Source organism: Nyctereutes procyonoides, unplaced genomic scaffold (assembly GCF_905146905.1).
Source record: "Nyctereutes procyonoides isolate TBG_1078 unplaced genomic scaffold, NYPRO_anot_genome, whole genome shotgun sequence".
In the NCBI taxonomy this organism is placed as follows: domain Eukaryota; kingdom Metazoa; phylum Chordata; class Mammalia; order Carnivora; family Canidae; genus Nyctereutes; species Nyctereutes procyonoides.
The window spans coordinates 63,606,235-63,627,815 of NW_026575125.1; the positions used below are offsets into that span (position 1 = coordinate 63,606,235).

Below are 21,581 nucleotides of genomic sequence, written 5' to 3' on the forward strand. Positions count from 1 at the left end.
TGGCTTTAGCAAGGCAGCTGGAGTGTGTCAGGAATGGGGCAAGCTCACCAGTTTCAGAAAGGCAGTGGGAAGTTGTCTTGACAGTGCACCAGTGGGCTTCAACAAGGTAGCAGGGAGTGCCTTGCCTATGCATGTGTTGGCTTTAGGCTGTGAGCAGGAGAATGTCATGACAAGGCATGTGCCAGCCAAGTCAGAGTGCAAGGGAGTGTTACAACTGCTTGCACTTGCAATCTTTAGCTAAAGAGTGGGAGAACTCTGTAAGCATTTTTGTTCACCCATTCCAGCCAGAAAGTGAAGGAGCACTGCTACTACTCATTTTCTCTAGCAAGTGACATGACTGCTCACCCCTACCTGTCCCAGCACAGTGGCAGGAAGATGCCATGTTTGAGCTTACTTACCAGTACTAGCAGGCTATGTGAAGAGAGCAAAAATGTTGTCCACCAGCCTCTCTATCTCCAGGGAGCATCTCAACTGTCTCTTACCCTTCCAGCTGATGCCCCTAGGTCAGCAAATGAATTGCCTTCATATGTAGTCTAGGCACTTTTTTTTTTGAGGTACTATTCAGTTTTATTAGACACAAGGAATTATTGATCCAAGTCAGAAGCAGCACAACTACTGCCATGTTAGAAGCATTAATATGCACCAGCCCCAACTGTGACTTGCCTTGAGGCCCTCACCTGGCCCACCCCAATCTTCATGCCTTCTGAGAGTCCTTCGGGAAGAGACCTACCACCAAGGTCATCCCTTCCAGCACCTAACTCTTCTGTCTGCTAAAAAAATATCAACCAGATTATTCCTAAAAAGATCATGCTTATCTTTGCCATGTGTCGAAAAAGCCAACCTGGGTCCCAAAGTATCTCAGTCCCATGTTTCCCAGTTGGGAAGCAGAACACAAATCTCAGTAAAGACCTTCTCTCTTCAACTAGTCACCAGGGAAACTGAAAGTAATGAAAAATATGTATACCACCCTTTATGCCACAGGTTTGTAAACTCAAATGTCCACCAGGACCAGGCAGGTGGCATAGATGAGTGAAGTACAGTGGTGGGGTGGACTAGGTGGGTGGGAGGAGGGTTCCAGGGCAGGGGGATTACAGCAAACCAGACTTAATGGCATGCCCCATCCTCCACCCAGAAAACCAGCTTTTTTAACATGCAATCTCTCAAGTTTCAAATATTGGCAACAAATACAAAAGGATTTTAAACACAGCAGAGACTGTGCCTTGTAACTTCTGCCTTATATAATTTCCTACCTTAATAAAAGCTCCCTCCCCCCACCAAATAATAAGACTCCAACCCAATTATTACAAAGAAATTAACAGAGAAATAGAAAAATAAAGCAGCTTCAAAAATACCAGTTTCCCCATTTTAAAACAAAATCAGTGGTAATTCTTTGAGTTCATTCATGTGTAGGAGGTCAGCCAGGTCTACCTATTGGTAAGACAGCCTTGCATTATTAGAACCAACCCCAAATAAGATGTCACCCTGCCTGCCTTCACACTATCCCCACCAGGCAGAGAAAGGATAGAACCAGGCTGCATTTTATGAAGAATAAATTGAAGCACAGAGCCAGGAGGGAACCTCCTTGATATCACATGGCCCCTCAGCCACAGGTTTCCAATTCCACATTTTGGTATCAGAGATGAAAGCCAACGTAACTACTGGAAGGTATGCAGCACCTTATAGAATCCTGGGCAGATAGTAGCCCAACTGCATGTCTGCTGAGCAAATCATGCACGAATGAATGAATCTAGCTATTTCCCTTAGACAGTGCTTCCTACCAGGGAAAATCAGGAGCTGCTCTTGCCATTCCAAAGACCGCATTTCTCCAGGGGCAGGAGAGGAAGGCAAGGGAGGTAATGCAGAGTTCCTTCTATGAGTGAATAGATGGCTTTCCTGGTTTTTAAGGGAATATCATCAACTCTAGGCACTTTTTAAGTTGCTGTTTTACTGCTGGGTCTTAGGGTGAACAAGACTGCCCATGTGCCCTCCAAGAGGGGAACCTCAGTTTCCTATAGCACTTTGAGACCTCTAGATTTCAGCTTCATTGGTTTTTGAAGCCAGACATCCTGGTCCTCTGTCTGGTGCAGATCCCAGGTGCTTGAGTGACCAGTGTGGGGCACCTACCCTTCCTCCTCCATAATTGTCTGTATGGTGAGATACCTCCCAAATTCAACTCCTATTGTTGCTGGCCCAGGGGTGGGGTTTTGTGAGACCATGTCTCTACATCTCAGTGTGGTCTATTTATGCTTTGTTGTGGATAGGAGTCCATTCGGTTTTCAGATCTTTTTCAGTGGGAAATGATCCATATGTAGACATAGATTTGGTGTGTCTATTGGAGGAGATGTTTTCAGAAACTTCCCACAACACAATCTTGAAACCTTCTTTTTTGCTAATTATTCTTATATAAAATAATAGTATAGAATTCAACCTCAAGGTACTTACCAATATCTATGTTAGATAATAGAAACTTTACTATTATTTTTTGGTACAAACATTGGGGGTAGAGGCTTATATTTAATGCAAAAGGCAAGGTTAAAAACAGTATAAGTGAAAATCACTCTTCTATTTAAAGACATTTTTAATCTAGCCATATTCCTTAGAAAATAAACATAATCTAAAATGTAAAAACATACATTTTTCAGGAAATTTGTTTTTCAAAATGTATTTCAAACACCAGACACATGTTTCTTACACAAATATTTCACCACACAAGAGTACATTCAGACATATGTCAACTATAACCAAAACATATGGAAAGGATAGGCATTAAACTGAATTGTAGAGAGATAGGGGAAGGAATTAACTTTTACCGAGGAATTATGGTGCTTTGCACTTATTATTTACATGTATTTTCTCAAAATAACCCTTTGTTAAATTGCTTCAATTTACTGCTAACTGAAGCACAGCTACTAAAAAAATTGACTATGTTAAATTGCAAGTTCCTTAGGAGAGCTGAATTTTTTCATGGCACCTGGAAGAGCTGTGGTCCATAACAGGTGTTCAGTTTACCTTTGGTGAATGAATATTTCAATACGTAATAGGCACTAATCTGGGAATGACATTTTAAGTTAAAAAGAAATATATTCTAGAAGTATAAAGTATAACAAGGAAACATTAATCTAAAATTTCCAAATTATATCACAAATAATGATTAACTAGACATACTGAGGCAAATTTCATTTTGGTGATCAATAACCAGAAGGTCTATTAGACTTGAAAACATCTACATCGAGTTTCTCTTGAAATCTTAAGAGTATATTCATGTGGCAAACATCTTTGGAGTTAACCTATCAAACATTATGGAAGAGGTCTTACAAGACATCATATTTCCAAATTTTCTCTCTACGGTGGTGATGCTGGCATTTGGAAAATCACTAGAAACAGAATGATAGCAAGAATTTCCCTATGTTTTAGTAAAAAGTTTAGTCATAAGCAAAAAGAAAATGGTAACACTTCTTCCTTTTCCTGTGTGTTAAGGTTTTCCATAGGGCTAGAGGGTTCTGCACAAAATGATAATTCATGGGGCAGAATTGCCATGCCAGCTTTAAATTGTATACCCCTGGACTTGTCCATGAAATTAAGAAATCTTGCTAAGTCACTGTTACTTTGAATCTTCCTGTTACAGTCAAACCTAATTCTAATTAATACAGCACCTTATTCATAGATGGAAATAAATGCTAAATGAATTATCTAGAAGAGTGAAAAGTGGTTGATTTTAGCCATTAGGAAATAGTAATAAGGGAGCAGTAAGGAATATTGGTTTTATAGCAAGTTTTATGGAACTTAACTCCTTAAGCTATGTGCATGTATAACTTTGATTTTTAAAAAAGTAAAAAAGATAATAACAATAAAAATATGCTCTGATGTTCCTTATTTTGGCATTTGGCTTCTCATACCATTATCCTACTCCAGTTCCTCTCAGTTGTTTGTATTCTTGTATTATCCCTCTTCTAGACTCCAATCTCCTTAAAAAGAGAAAAAGTGTCTAATGCATTTCTACTTCTTTGTTAGTATATATACCATAGCATATTCAGCAAACGCAGGATTTAATTTGATTTTCCTTATGGATCCTAACAAAATAAAAGGCAAAGCTCTGAACAAGGCACTGTTTATTTTGAAAATAGTATTTCTTTTTAGAACCCTGTGCTCCATGATTTATCTCTATATTCTCTTTTTCTTCATGTATTTATGGGGATAATACTTGATTTCTTCCTTTAGAATAATTTGTGTTTTGCCATTTTTTTTATTTAATAGCATTTCCTTTTTGATCTTCTGGGATGACTCTCCAGTGTGAGCTGAAGCCTACTTGTATTTCCTTGAAAGGGCCAGCTGTAAGAATCTTTTCCGATTTACACACTGAATGATCCATGAAGTCAGCCATGGTGGGAATCTTTATGCCACAGAAATCAACAAATACTGTAAATCAGGGTATTTTTCCTTAAAAATATTTACCATAATACTACTGCTACTAATTAAATCTTATATCCACATCTTTCAAATTGAATGTAAACTACTGTTTCCCTGACTGATCAATACAATTTTTCAATCTAATATTCATTACATAAAATGTGATATATATTTCACATTGCATCATACAATGTTTTAAGTAGTGTTACTGAGATATGTTTAGTATATCATACAATTCACTTATTTCATGTATATGATGAAAAGGTTTTCCCAAAAATATATTCATAGATTTGTGCAATTTTTCTAATTCCAGAATACTTTTAGCATGCCAAAAAGAAACCCTATCCTCAGTAGTCATTCTCCATTCCTCCTTATCTCAAGCCCTTGGCAATTACTAATCTACTTTCCATCTCTGTAGATGTGACTATTATGGACATTTCATATAAATGGAATTATAAAATATGTGGTCTTTGGTGACTGGTTTCTTCACTTAGCATAATGTTTTCAAGAATCATCTATTCTGTAGTATGTTTCAATATTCCATTCCTTTACATGGTCATATAGTATTGCATTATATGTATATATCACATTTTATATGCATTCACATGATGGATATTTGTTTTTCCCCCACTTTTGGCTATTATGAACAATGCTGTTATGAACATTCATGTATAACGTGTTTAATTTTTCATTTAAATTCCAGTAGGTTAACATACAGTGTAATATTAGTTTCAGGTGTACAGTTTAGTGATTCAACACTTACATGCAACATCTGGTGCTCATCACAAGTACACTCCTTAATCACCAGCACCTATTTAACCCATCCCCCAAACTAAATCCCCCCTTGAAATTATCAGTCTGTTCTCTGTAGTTAAGAGTCTGTTTCTTGTTTTTTGTCTCTCTCTCTCTCTTTATTCCCCTCTCTCCCTCTATCTCTCTTTCCCCTATTCTCATTTGTTTCATCAAAATAACAAACTTCTGCACAGTAAAAGAAACAATCAACAAGCAAAAGGCAATTTAGAGAATAGGAGAAGATACTGGCAAAGGACATATCTGATAAAGGGTTAGTATCCAAAATCTACAAAGAAGTTATAAAACTCAACACCCCAAAATGAATAATCCAGTTAAAAAAATGAGCAGAAGACAAAATAGACATTTTCCAAAGAAGACACGAGGATGGCCCACAGACACATGAAAAGATGCTCACCATCACTGATCATCAGGGAAATAGCAAAAACTACAGTGAGCTATCACCTCACTCCTGTCAAAATGTCTAAAATTAACAACACAGGAAACTACAGGTGTTGGCAAGCATGTGGAGAACGGGGAGTCCTCTTGTATTGTTTGTGGAATGCAAACTAGTACAGCCACTATGGAAAACACTATGAAGCATCTCAAAAAGCTAAAAATAGAATTACCCTATGACCCAGCAATTGCATTACTATGTGTTTATCTAAAGAATACAAAAATACTTGTTCAAAGCAATAGATGTAGGCCAATGTTAATATCAGCATTATTTACGATAGCCAAATTATGGAAATAGCCCAAGTGTGCATTGAATGATGAATGGAATATTAGCCATAGCAAAGAATGAAATCTTAACATTTACAATGACATCAATGGAAATGCGGAGTATTACATTAAGTGAAATAAGTCAGACAATGAAAAATATTATATGATTTCACTCATATATTGAGTTTAAGAAACAAAACAAATATGCATATGTAAGTTTTTTAGTATATATACATTTAATTTCTTTTGGGTATGTGACTTGGACTGGAATTGCTGGATCATATGATAATTCTATGTTTAAAATTTTGAGGACTGTTTTCTAATGTAGTTAAAATATTTTACATTTTCACCAGAAGTGTATAATAGTTCCAATTTATCCACATCCTGGTCAGTACTTGTTACCATCTATCTTTTTTATCATAGACATCATATTGCCTGTTAAGTGGTATCTCATTCTGGTTTTCATTTCCATAATTACAAATGATGAATATTTTTTGCATTTATTGACCATTTGTATATGTCCTTTGGATAAATGTATATTCCAATTCTCTGCCCATTTTAAATTTCATTATTTGTTTTCATTATTAAGATGTAAGAGATTTTTATGTAACCTGAATACAAGTTATTTATCAGATACGTGATTCGAACATATTTCCTCCCATTCTGTGGGTTATCTTTTTCACTTTATTGATGTTCTTGTTTAGAACACCTTGTGCAATTTTTAAAGCTTTCATTTATGACAATCTTCAGCCACAGCATGAAAATTATTGAAAATGTCTTACCCGAACTATTTCACAGTCAACATTTAAATCAGTTGCAACTGCTTCAATTTTCTCTCTACAGACAGAACCAAGGCTGGTCATTCCATTGTCCCAGTACTTCTTAAGGGTGGCTAAGTCTCGGTCACTGAACTGAGTGCGATCTTGTAGCTGTAAAACAGATTTAAAATAATTAGAATAATCAAAGGAAAGAATATCATAGAAAGAACCATCTGGGTGACACAGGCTAGGTTAATTTAAACACATAACAGTAGTGAAATTAATTTCATAGTACTTTTGAAACAAAATATTTATTTAATTTATTTATTTATTTATTTATTTATTTATTTATTTATTTATTATTTACTTATTTATTTATGAGAAAGAGTGGGAGGAGGAGTAGAGGGAGAGGTAGAGAGAATCTTAAGCAAGCTCCATGTTCAGTGTGGAGCCTGATGCTGGGTTCAATCTCATGATTCTAAGATCACAACCTGAGCCGATACCAAGAGTCAGCAGCCTGACTGTGACACCCAGGCACTCCTTATTCACAGTTCTTAATATTCTGAAATGGGCCTTTCTATGATATTTATTTCCATAATATGAAAGTATACTAGAATAAGATGAGTAAAAAAATTTGTTAGCAATTAAGCAGTACTGATTTTAAATGGTTATTTTTTTAAAATATATTTATTCATGACAGACACAGAGAGAGGGAGGCACAGGCTGAGGTAGAAGCAGGCTTCATGCAGGGAGCCTGATGTGGGACTCTATCCTGGGTCTCCAGGATCACACCCTGGGCTGAAGGCAGCGCTAAACCACTGGGCCATAGAGGCTGCCCCTTAAATGGTTATAATCACTTAAATAATATAATGTCATTATAATATACAGATAAATTTTTTAAAAAGAATTTAAATCACCCACAATTCTGGAAATAGCACTTGTTGAAATTATGATGTGCATTTTTCAAAAATTTTTCTATGATACCCATATTCACATTTACACTATACACATTTCAAAAATAATAGGATAGGAGGGTGGGGGTTTGTCTCCAGCTCCTCTGCTTGAGCTGCCATCTCATCCAGTGCCCTGAGTAGATGGAATGGAACACTGATAATAAAATGTCTTTCAACAATAAATAAATAAATAAATACATACATACATACATACATACATATATACATACAAACAGGATCACATTACTGTGTTATTTTTGGATAAGTTAATCTAGATTTGCCATACATATATCTTGTACTACTGTTATAATTAAAAGTATAAATAAAAGAAATATAAGAAGGAAAGGTAGCCATAAAAATCATGTTTATGGCTTCAGAAAGTTTCATAATAGAATAGAATTCTTTTCTATTTGTTCCTATCCCTTTTGTTCTTAGATTTTTTAATCCAATCAACTATGGTCTTTATATATTTTTTTAATTCAATGAATCCTGGAGGCATCCCTAGGAAGTAAATTAGAAGCCTAATGGAGGGGTTCTGGGTGGCTCAGTGGTTGAGCATCTGCCTTTGGCTCAGGTCATGATCCCAGGGTCCTGGGATCGAGTCCCACATTGGGATCCCTGAGAGAGTCTGCTTCTCCCTCTGCCTATGTCTCTGCCTCTCTCTGTATGTCTCTCATGAATGAATGAATAAATAAAAACTTTTTTAAGAAGTATGATGGAATAATGACTTCCATTTTACTGATAAGGAGTCAGAAAAGCAGGGTTATGGATCTCATTCAACAGGGCATAGAATGTCCATAGCAGAGCTAGAAATAGAAATCTGCTATTTTTCTAGTAACTTCACCCCATGATGTCTCCAATTATCTCACAGGATAGCGAAAAAATCTAAAAATAAATTTTAGTTAAAAATATATATCCTACAAAGCCCTGTATGTGTATATATATTTTTGTGATGAGAGAACAAGAATGGGAAAACAAGAGAGTGAGAGAAAAAAAAAATCTTTGAGAATGAGTTGAGGAGAAATGCTGCAGATCATGGAATGAGGTATGAGGTTCTGATGCTGCCCTCCACCTAAGAAGATATCGTCCAGTCTCATATAGGCTGCACTTCAAATCCTTTGTAGACATATACTAACTTCTTTCTTTTTAAGATTTTATTTATTTATTTATTTGAGGGAGAGAGCAGAAATAGGGGGAGGGAGAGGCAGAGGGGGAAGCAGACTCCTCACTGAACAGGGAGCCCAATGTGGGGCTAGATCGCAGGAACCTGAGATCATGACCTGAGAGGAAGGTAGATGCTTAACTGACTAAGCCACCCAGGCACCCCAACATATACAGATTTCAATATTCTTTTTCTAACTGAAATTTAGAATGGAGCCCTTTCCTAAATTGGATTTGAATAATAATGGAAAATAATATATACAACTTATAAAATGACTTATATAAAAGAGTTATCATAACTAAAACTAATGCAATACTAAGCAACAAGTGCAAATTTGTTTTAAAGCTACAATTAGATATTTTGATAAGTGTATACACTCAGGAAATATATCCACCATCTCCAAAAGTTTCCCTTTTTTTTTTTAAAGATTTTACTTATTTTTTCATGAGAGACAGAGAGAGAGAGAGAGAGAGAGAGAGAGAGGCACAGACACAGGCAGAGGGAGAAACAGGCTCTATGCAGGGAGCCTGACATGGGACTTGATCCCAGGTCTCCAGGATCATGCCCTGGGCTGAAGGCTGTGTTAAACTGCTGAGCCACCCATGCTGCCCTCCAAAAGTTTCCTAATGCCCACTTTCAACCAATTTCCCCTACCTTTCCCCTTCTACTTCTAGTAGAGGGAAGTAGATACTTCCTGTCACTAGTTTTCATTTTCAGTAGTTTTATATAGATGGAAGCATATAGTATGTGTTCTTATATTTTTTTAAAGAATTTATTTATTTATTCATGAGAGATACACAGAGAGAGAGGCAGAGACACAGACAGAGGGAGAAGCAGGCTCCATGCAGGGAGCCTGATGTGGGACTCGAACCGGGGTCTCCAGGATCATGTCCTGGGCTGAAGGCAGGCGCTAAACCACTGAGCCACCCGGGCTGCCCAGTATGTGTTCTTATTTTTTTTTATTTATTTATGATAGTCACAGAGAGAGAGAGAGAGAGAGAGAGAGAGAGAGGCAGAGACACAGGCAGAGGGAGAAGCAGGCTCCATGCACCGGGAGCCCGACGCGGGACTCGATCCCGGGTCTCCAGGATCGCGCCCTGGGCCAAAGGCAGGCACCAAACCGCTGCGCCACCCAGGGATCCCGTATGTGTTCTTATTTAAAATTTTTCCCACTCAGCTTGATTATTTTGAGATTTATCCATGTTCTTGTGTGTATCAATAGTTCATTTTTTTATTGTTAAGCAGTATTTCTCCATATGACTAAAAACAATTTGTTTATTCATTTACCTGTTAATGGATATTTGGCTTTTTTCTAGTGTTTGGCTATTACAAATAAAGCTGCTATCAGCACTTCTAAGTCTTTGCATCAATATGTGCTATCCTCTCTCAGGTAAATACTTAAGGGATAGCTAGATCATGGGCAGGTGTAAGTTAACTATTTAATAAACTGCACAACTGTTTTCCAGAGTGGTTGTACCATTTCACATTCCTGATGGCATTGTATTTCAGTCCCAATTCCTTCACATCATCACCAGGATTTGATACAATCAGTCTTTTTAATTTTAGATATATTACATAATGGACATGTAGTGGTCATGCTGTGGTTAAAATTTACATTTATCTTATGACATTTATCATATGAGTACTTCACGTGCATATTAGCTATTTTCATATCTTTTTTTGATGAAGTGACTATTTTTTTTTTCAATTTTGCCAATTTGTTATTGTGTTGTGTTCCCCTATTACTGAATTTTATGAATTCTTCATATATTCTATTTCAGGTCTTTTTTTTTTATTCTTTTTATTTTATTCCAGGTCTTTTATCAGATGCACCACTTGTAATTATTTTATCCCTATCTGTGACTTGTTTTTTTTTTCTTTCTCTTAATAGTGTTTTTTTTTTAAAAAAAACTTTGCTACATTATATGCTTACCTATAATACAATGCCCCATTTCAAGTACACAATTCAATCATTTTTAGTAAATTCAGTTGGTAGTGCAAACGTCATCACCTAGCAGTTTTGGCCAATTTTAATCTCTTCAAGATACCTCTCATATCTATCTCTAGTTATCCCATGTTTCCATACCCAGAACAACTGATCTACTTTTTGTCTCTGTCAATTCATTTTTGTCTTTTCTGGACACATCATATAAACAGAATTATACAATATTTGGTCTCCTGTGTCCCACTTCTGTCACACTGCAGATGTTTTTGAGGTTCATCTATGATGCAGCAGGTGTCAGCACTTGATTTCTTTTTATTGCTGAATTTTATTACATGGTATGGATATACTGTATTTTTTAGGTCTATTCGCAAGTTGATAAGCATTTATGTGGTTTCTAAATTTTGGCTATTATTAATGCTGATATGAACATTTGCATGTAAGCCTTTGTGTGGATATGTTTTTGTTTTGCATTGGCAGATACTTATGAGTGGAAGTGGTGGGTCGTATGGTAGTTTTATATTCAACATTTTGAGAAACTAAAAAATTGTTTTTCAAAGTGGATACATCATTTTCCATTCCATCAACGTACAATTTTCCCCTTATTTCCCTATTTTTGCCAATATTTGTTATTTCTCATCTTACAGCCATTCGAGAGAGGGTGAAATATGTTATTTTGCTTTTAAAATGCATTTCCCAAATAAAACAATGATTTTGAGCATCTTTTTACGCACTTATTAAATATTAATGTAATTGTTTTGGTGAGATATCTGTTTATATCTTTTGTCCATTTATTCATAAGTTTTTTATTGAATATAAGATTTTTTTGCATACTCTGGATACAATTCTTTTATTGGGTAAGTGATTTTCAAACATTTCTTTATAGTCTGTTGCTTATCTTTTCATTTTATTCATGGTGTGCTAGAGTTTTGAATTTTGTTGAAATACAACTTATCATTTTTGTATCTTATTGACTGTGCTAGTTTTTTATCTAGGAAAACTTTGCTTAACTACAGGTCTGAAAGATTTTCTCCTAATAATTTTATTGGTATAGCTCTTAAATTTAGGTCCATGATCTATCTTGGATTAATTTTTGTGTGCATATCCAGTTGTCCCAGTATCATTTGTTGAACAGACTATCTCCCCCCACACACACACTCATAAATTGACTTGACATCTTTGTATAAAATCAATTGACTATAAATATAAAAAATTGTTTCTGGACTCATAATTCTGGAACCTGTTCCATGGTTCTATTAGTCTATCTTTATGTCACAACCACATTGTATTGATTACTGAAGCTTTACAGTAAGTTTTGGAATGAGGAAATGATAATTTTCTAAATTTGCTCTTCCTTTTCAAAATGTTTTAACCCTTCCAGTGTTTTCATTTCTATATGAATTTTAGGAACTGCTTGATAATTTCTGGGAAAACTTCACAGTCTTAGGAATTTCAATGCATCTATAGATCAATTTGAGTATTAACATCTTAACAATGTTGAGTCTTCCAACTCGTTAACATGGAATATCTCTTAATTTATTTAGAATTTTAATTTCTCATAGCAAAGTTTTTTTTAATTTTTAGCGTACCATCTTTTTGAATGAAACCATTTCCTCAAATTCAGTTTTTGATTGTTCATGTTAGCATATAGGAATAAGTATGTATATAGATCTGATATCCTGCAATAGTGGCATACTTATCAAGTCTAGTAAATTTTTATAGCTTCCTTAAGTTTTATATATATCATATCATGTCATCTGTGAATAAAGTCATTTGTACTTTTTCCTTTGCAATCTGGAATAGGTATCATAATGACACTAAATTCATATCTTTCAATAGTAACTCTGAATGTGAATGGGCTTAATGACCCCATCAAAAGGTGCAGGGTTTCAGACTGGATAAAAAAGCAAGGCCCATCTATTTGCTGTCTACAAGAGACTCATTTTAGATGTAAGGACACATCCAGCCTGAAAATAAAAGGTTGAAGAACCATTTACCGTTCAAATGGTCCTCAAAAGAAAGCAGGGGTAGCCGCCCCAGATCAGATAAATTAAAGTTTATCCCATGACTGTAGTAAAACATGAAGAGGGACAGTATAACATACTTAAAGGATCTATCCAAAAAGAGGACTAACAATCATGAAAATTTATGTCCCGAATGTGGGATCTGCTAAGTATATCAATCAATTAACAACCATAAGACTTACTTAGATAATAATACACTTATACTTGGTAACTTGAATATAGCACTTTCTACAATTGACAGATCTTCTAAGCACATTTACAAAGAAACAAGAGCTTTAAAGGATACACTGTATGAGTCAGATTTCACAGATATTTACAGAACTTTACATCCAAACGCAACGGAATATACATTCTTCTCAAGTGCACATGGAACTTTCTCCAAAATAGACCACATACTGGGTCACAAATCGGGTCTGAACCGATACCAAAAGATTGGGATTGTCCCCTGCATATTCTCAGACCATAACTCCTTGAAATTAGAACTAAATCACAACAAGAAGTTTGGAAGGGTTTCAAACACGTGGAGGTTAAGGACCATACTGCTAAAATGAAAGGGTCAACCAGGAAATTACGGAAGAATTAAAAAGATTCATGAAAACTAATGAGAATGAAGATACAACTGTTCAAAATCTTTGGGATACAGCAAAAGCAGTCCTGAGGGGTAATACATCGCAATACAAGCATCCCTCCAAAAACTGGAAAGAACTCAAATACAAAAGCTAACCTTACACAGAAAGGAGCTGGAGAAAAAACAGCAAATAGATCCTACACCCAGGAGAAGATGAGAATTAATAAAGATTCGAGTAAAACTCAATTAAATAGAGACCAGAAGGACTGCGGAACAGATCAACAAAAACAGGAGTTGGTTCTTTGAAAGAATTAATAAGGTAGATAAACCATTAGCCACCTTTATTAAAAAGAAGAGATAAAACACTCAAATTAATAAAATCATGAATGAGAAAGGAGAGATCACCACCCATACCAAGGAAATACAAATGATTTTAAAAACTTATTATGAGAAGCAATACGCCAATAAATTAGGCAGTCTAGAAGAAATGGATGCATTTCTGGAAAACCACAAACTACCAAAACTGGAACAGGAAGAAATAGAAAACCTGAACAGGCCAATAACCAGGGAGGAAATTGAAGCAGTCATCAAAAACCTCCCAAGATAGGGATCCCTGGGTGGCGCAGCGGTTTGGCGCCTGACTTTGGCCCAGGGCGCGATCCTGGAGACCCAGGATCGAATCCCACATCAGGCTCCCGGTGCATGGAGCCTGCTTCTCCCTCTGCCTATGTCTCTGCCTCTCTCTCTCTCTCTCTCTCTCTCTCTCTCTCTCTCTCTCTGACTATCATAAATAACTAAAAAGATGTTAAAAAAATAAAAAAAAAACCTCCCAAGACACAAAAGTCCAGGGCCAGATGGCTTCCCAGGGGAATTCTATCAAACGTTTAAAGAAGAAACAATAGCTATTCTACTAAAGCTGTTCGGAAAGATAGAAAGAGATGGAAGAGTTCCAAACTCGTTCTATGAGGCCAGCATCACCTTAATTCCAAAACCAGACAAAGACCCCACCAAAAAGGAGAATTATAGACCAATATCCCTGATGAACACAGATGCAAAAATTCTCAACAAGATAATCCAACGATACATTAAGAAGATTATTCACTATGACCAAGTGGAATTTATCCCCAAGACGCAAGGCTGGTTCAATACTCATAAAGCAATCAATTTGACTGATCATATCAGCAAGAGAAAAAACAAGAATCCTTTGATCCTTTCAATAGATGCACAGAAAGCATTTGACAAAATACAGCATCCATTTCTGATCAAAACTTTTCAGAGTGTAGGGATAGAGGGAACATTTCTCAGCATCTTAAAAGCCATCTATGAAAAGCCCACAGCAAATATCATTCTCAATGGGGAAGCACTGGGAGCCTTTCCCCTAAGATCAGGAACAATACAGGGATGTCCACTCTCACCACTGCTCTTCAACATAGTACTAGAAGTCCTAGCCTCAGCAATCAGGCAACAAAAAGACATAAAAAAGGCATTCAAATTGGCAAAGAAGAAGTCAACCTATTCCTCTTTGCAGATGACATGATACTGTCCATAGAAAACCCAAAAGACTCCACCCCAAGATTGCTAGAACTCATACAGCAATTCGGCAGTGTGGCAGGATACAAAATAAATGCCCAAAAATCAGAGGTATTACTCTACACTAACAATTATACTGAAGAAAGGCAAATTAAGGAGTCAATCCCATTTACAATGACACCCAAAAGCATAAGATACCTAGGAATAACCCTAACCAAGGAGGTAAAGGATCTATACTCTAAAAACTACAGACCACTTCTGAAAGAAATTGAGGAAGACATAAAGTGATGGAAAAATATTCCATACTCATGGATTGGAAGAATTAATATTGTGAAAATGTCACTGTTAGCCAGGGTAATTTACACATTCAATGCAATCCCTATCAAAATACCATGGACTTTCTTCAGAGAGTTGGAACAAATCATATTAAGATTTGTGTGGAATCAGAAAAGACCCCGAATAGCCAGGGGAATATGAAAAAAGAAAACCATAGCTGGGGGCATCACAATGCCAGATTTCAGGTTATACTACAAAGCTGTGGTCATCAAGACAATGTGGTACTGGCACAAAAACAGACACATAGATCAATGGAACACAATAGAGAATCCTGAAGTGCACCCTCAACTTTATGGTCAACTAATATTCGACAAAGCAGGAAAGACTATTCACTGGAAAAAAGACAGTCTCTTCAATAAATGGTGCTAGGAAAATTGGACATCTGCATGCAGAAGAATGAAACTAGACCATTCTCTTATACCATACACAAAGATAAACTCAAAATGGATGAAAGATCTAAATGTGAGACAAGAATCCATCAAAATCCTAGAGGAGAACACAGGTAACTCCCTTTTTGACCTTGGCCACAGCAACCCACAAGACACATCCATGAAGGCAAGAGAAACAAAAGCAAAAATGAACTATTGGGACTTCCTCAAGATAAGGAGCTTCTGCACAGGAAAAGAAAAAGTCAACAAAACTAAAAGACAACCTCCAGAATGGGAGAAGATATTTGCAAATGACCTATCAGATAAAGGACTAGAATACAAGATCTATATAGAACATATTGAACTCCACAGCCAAGAAACAAACAATCCAATCATGAAATGGGCAAAAGACATGAACAGATATCTCACAGAGGAAGACATAGACATGGCCAACAAACCCATGAGAAAATGCTCCGCATCACTGGCCATCAGGGAAATACAAATCAAAACCACAATGAGATACCACCTCATACCAGTGAGAATAGGGAAAATTCATAAGACAGGAAACAACAAATGTTGTAGAGGATGTGGAGTAAGGGGAACACTCTTGTAGCGTTGGTGGGAATGTGAACTGGTACAGTCACTCTGGACCACTATGTGGAGTTAAATATAGAACTCCCCTACGACCCAGCAATTACACTGCTGGGGATCTAGCCCAAAGATAAAAATGCAGTGAAGCAGCAGGATACCTGCACCCCAATGTTTATAGCAGCAATGTCCACAATAGCCAAACTGTGGAAGGAGCCTCGGTGTCCATCAAAAGATGAATGGATAAAGAAGATGTGGTCTATGTATACAATGGAATATTACACAGCCATTAGAAAAGACAAATACCCACTATTTGCTTTGACATGGATGGAACTGGAGGGTATTATGCTGAGTGAAATAAGTCAATCGGAAAAGGACAAATATCATATGTTCTCATTCATTTGGGGAATATAAAAAACAGTGAAAGGGAATAAAAGGAAAGGAGAGAAAATGAGTGAAAATATCAGTGAAGGTGACAAAACATGAGAGAAACCTAACTCTGGGAAATGAACAAGAGGTAGTGGAAGGGGAAGTGGGTGGGGGGTTGGGGTGACTGGGTGATGGGGCACTTTGTGGGATGAGCACTGGGTATTATGCTGTATGTTGGCAAATTGAACTCCAATTAGCATATAGTGTATTGTTTCACATTTCGAATTTAGTGATACATCAGCTGCATAAAAGGTATTAACTGTTTTTTATATGTTTTGCAGAATTCACCTGTGAGGTCCTCTGGGACAGTACTTTTGTTTGTTGGGAGATTTTTGATTACTGATTAAATTTCTATGCTGGTTATCAGTCTGCTCAAGTTTTCTGTCTTCCAGTTTCAGTTTTGGTTGTTTATATGTGTCAACAAATTTGTCCATTTCTTCCAGGTTGTGTAATGTGTTGGCATAGATTTTTCCATAATATTCTCTTATAATTGTATTTTTTGGTGTTGGTTGCTATTTCTCCACTTCATTTGTGGTTTTATTTGTTTGGGACCTTTTTCTCTTGTTTTTGATAAGTCTGGCTAAAGACTCAGCAATTTTATTAATTTTTTCAAGGAACTAGATCCTGGTTTCTTTGATTTATTATATTATTTTACTTTTAATTTTTATATCATTTTTTCTCTAATTTTTACTATTTCCTTCCTTCTGCCATGTTTAGGATTCATTTTACTATTCATTTTACTATTTCATATAGTACATAGTACTATATGTAGTACATAGTACTACATTTACTATTTCATATTACTACTATTCATTTACTATTCATTTTACTATTTCCTTCCTTCTGCCATGTTTAGGATTCATTCTCTTTTATGTGTAAGTTTATGTTGTTTATTTTAGATATTTCTTGCTTCATGAGGTGGGCCTGTATTGCTATATATTTCCCTCTTAGGGCTGCTTTTGCTGAATTGTAAAGGTTTTGGACCACTGTGTTTCATTTTCATATGTTTCCATGTAGTTTTTTTTGTTCCTTGATTTCTTGTTTCATCCATTCATTGTTTAGTAGCATGTTTTTTTTTACCTCCCTCTATTTGTGATCTTTTCAGATTTTTTCTTGTGGTTGACTTCTATTTTCATAGCATTGTGGTCAGAAAATACCCATGGTAGGAATTCAAAAGTATTGCATTTCTTTAGGCCTCTGTTGTTAGTATGTGATATATTCTAGAGAATGTTCCATGCACAATTGAAAAGAATGTGTATTCTGTTGTTTTAGGATGAAATATTTTGAATATATCTGTTAAGTCCATCCAGTCCAGTATGTCATTCAAAGCTACTGCTTTCTGCTTAGATGATCTATCCACTGATGTTAATGAGCTGTTAAAGTTCCTTACTATTATTTTATATCAATTAGTTCTTTTGTGTTTGTTTTAATTGTGTTATATATTTAGGTGCTGTCATGTTAGGGGCATAAATATTTACAATTGTTAGATCTTCTTGTTGGACAGTTCCTTTTATCAGGATATAGTATCCTTCTCCATCTCTTGTTACAGTCTGGTTTAAAAATCTAGCTTGTGTGACGTAAGTATTGCTATTCCAGGTTTCCTTTGATTTCCATTTGCAATGATAAATGTTTCTCCATCCCCTTACTTTCAATTTGCAGGTGTGTTTAGGTCTAAAATGAGTCTACTATACGTATTATATAGATGGGTCTTGTTTTCTTAACCATTTTGACACTCTATATCTTTTGATTTGAGTGTTTAGTTCATTTACATTCAGAGTAATTGAAGATAGATATATATTTAGTGCCATTTTATTATTTGTTTTATCATTGTTTCTGCAGATTTTCTCTGATCCTTTGTTTTTGTCATTGTTGGTCTCTCCTTTCCTCTCAGAGTCCCCTTTAATATTTCTGGCGGGGCTAACTTTGTAGTCATGAACTCTTAGTTTTTTTTCTGTGAAACTCTATCTCTCCATCTATTCTAAATGACAGCCGTGCTGGATAGAGTATTCTTAGTGGCAGATTTTTCCCATTCATCATGTTGAATATATAATGCTACTCCCTTCTGGCTTGCCAAGTTTCTGTTGAGATATCTGCAGCTAGCCTAAGGTGTCTTCCCTTGTAAGTTAAGAACTTTTTTTGTCTTGTTGCACTTAATATGTTTTTCCTTAACATTATACTTTGCAAATCTAATGACATATGCCTTAGTGTGGACATGCTTTTGTTGATTTTTTTATTTTTTTTAAATTTATTATTATTTATGATAGTCACACAGAGAGAGAGAGAGAGAGAGAGGCAGAGACACAGGCAAAGGGAGAAGCAGGCTCCATGCACTGGGAGCCCGATGTGGGACTCGATCCTGGGTCCCCAGGATCGCGCCCTGGGCCAAAGGCAGGCGCTAAACCGCTGAGCCACCCAGGGATCCCGCTTTTGTTGATTTTGATGGGAGTTCTCTGTGACTACTGTATCTGGATGTTTGTGTTCTTTTTTTTCATATTTATTTTTTTATTGGAGTTCAAATTGCCAACATATAGCATAACACCCAGTGCTCATCGCTCCAAGTGTCCCCCTCAGTGCCCATCACCCAGTCGCCTCAACCCCAGTCCCACCTCCCTTTCCACTACCCCTTGTTCGTTTCCCAGAGTTAGGTGTCTCTCATGTTTTGTCACCCTCACTGATATTTTCACTCATTTTCTCTCCTTTCCCCTTTATTCCCTTTCACTATTTTTTATATTCCCCAAATGAATGAGACCATATAATGTTTGTCCTTCTCCAATTGACTTATTTCACTCAGCATAATACCCTCCAGTTCCATCCACGTGGAAGCAAATGGTGGGTACTTATCGTTTCTAATGGCTGAGTAATATTCCATTGTATACATATCCCCACATCTTCTTTATCCATTCATCTTTCGATGGATACTGAGGCTCCTACCACAGTTTGACTATTGTGGATGATTTAAGTGTTCTTGCCCAGATTACAGAAGTTTTCAGCTATTGTTTTCTGAAATAAATTTTCTCCTCTCTTATCCCTCTCTTCTAAGTCTGTGACTGCAAAATATGAATGCTATTACATTTGATGGACTCACTGAGTTCCCTAAATTTATTATTGTGTTCTCATAAATCTTTTTTCTCTTTTGTTCAGCTTAATTATTTTTCATTATTTTGTAATCTAAGTCATTAATTTGTTCCTCTGTTTCATCCAGCTTGCTGTTCATTGCATTGTGCTTGGTTCCCATCTCATTTATCGTATCCTTCCTCTCTGATTACTTAACTCTTTTATCTCTGTGTAAGGGTCTCACTGATATCTTCCATTGTTTTCTCAAGCCCAGCTAGTACCTTGTCATTATTGCTATAATTTTTCCATCAGTCATGTTAATTCTATTTTGCTTAGATCTCTGGCCATGACCAAGTTCTTTCATTTGGGAAGAATTCTTCTGTCTTGGCATTTTTTTAAGTCTATGCCTTTTACTGTGTGTTAAAAAGCCACTTTTTTTCCTTTTTCCAAGTGTAATGCCTTTATGAATTAGAGGCCATGTATTGTCTGTCGCCTGGCACTTCAGAGTGTTTCTGTTGTGTGCTGCATGTGTTTTGCTTTTGTGTTTTGGCTGCTCATCTTTCGGGCCAGTTCTCTGCTGAGGCCCTTCTTGACTGTTTTGGGCAGTGTTTGGTCCCTGGTCTGTATGTGTCAAGTTTTAACTAGGTGTGCACTGGTCTGCTTGTAAAATGAGACCTGTCCCTAACTTCACCATACCTGAGGACCAGAAGAACTCTGTGGGCAGGAGATGTGGTGTGTGTATGTGTTTGTGCTGCTCTTCAGGGGATGGAGGATGCTGTGCTGGGATTGAAGGATGCATGACTGATAAGTGTAGTCCCACTAGATCACAAGGATGTGGTGCTTGGGGTATACAAGTTAGGCAGCCAGTGTCAGCACTGCACTGCTTCACACAGAGGCTCTGTGTTTATGCTGAAGGTTGGGGTAAGGAAATTGCACAAGCCAGCTCCTTTGTTTCTGGAGAGGTGTCTCTGAATAGTGCCTGACAAGGATACACTTGGAGAAGAGCAAATAATCTCCCCCCTGTGGCTCCAGGCACTCTTCTGATTACTGTTTCCATGCTGTCTCTCCCTGGGTTGTTTGCCTGCCTTTTCTCCAGGAGCAGGGCAGTGCTCTTTGGGCTCTATGCCAGCCAAGCGCACTGACCTTTAAAATTCCAGGCTTTAAGCCTTGCTGTTTGCAAGAACTCATGAAATTCAGGCCCCTCATTTTCCAAATCAGTGGCTTTGGGGAAATGTTCTCCTTATAGGTTCCCATGTGCTTCTCCCTGTCTCACACTTCTCCATGACCACAACTCTTTGCCCTGAATGATGCATATGATTCATTTCTCCCCTAAACTACATGTCTGCACTTCCTACCTTCTTCAGTGTGGCCTCCCCTCTCCCTTTAGTTGTGGAGACTTTTGTCTCAATCTTCAGATCTATTTCTGTGACATTTAGGATGATTTGATAGATATCTAGTCATTTTCATGGGATGAGGTAAGTCTAGGCTTCCCCTATTCTACTGCCATCTTTCTCTCCCCCAAATACAGCTATGTTTTTTTTTTCAAAGTAGAAGTTGTTTTGGCTTTTTATATACTCTGTTTTTCTTTCATTCTAATTTATTTTTATGTGTATATATATTTTTATTTTTTGTACATTTTTTATTGGAGTTCGATATGCCAACCTATAGTATAATACCCAGTGCTCATCCTGTCAAGTGCCCCCCTCAGTGCCCACCTCCCCTTCCACTACCCATTGTTCATTTCCCAGAGTTAGGAGTCTCTCATGTTCTGTCACCCTCTATGATTTCTCCCACTCATTTTCTCTACTTTGCCCTATAATCCCTTTCACTAATTTTTATATTCCCCATATGAGTGAAACCATGTGATGATTGTTCTCTGATTGACTTACTTCACTCAGCATAATACCCTCTAGTTCCAACCATGTTGAAGCAAATGGTGGGTATTCACCG

The 21,581-nt window shown here is 36.8% G+C and overlaps 1 protein-coding gene across 1 annotated transcript in view; it reads right to left on the minus strand.

The window, feature by feature from the left end:
* The window catches only part of HDX (highly divergent homeobox), a 231,231-nt gene that overhangs the window by 89,498 nt on the left and 120,152 nt on the right, over positions 1–21,581 (minus strand). The window contains exon 5 of the mRNA XM_055337277.1: positions 6,702–6,848. Coding sequence (XP_055193252.1) covers positions 6,702–6,848 — 147 coding nt within the window. The remainder of the gene's footprint in view (positions 1–6,701; positions 6,849–21,581) is intronic.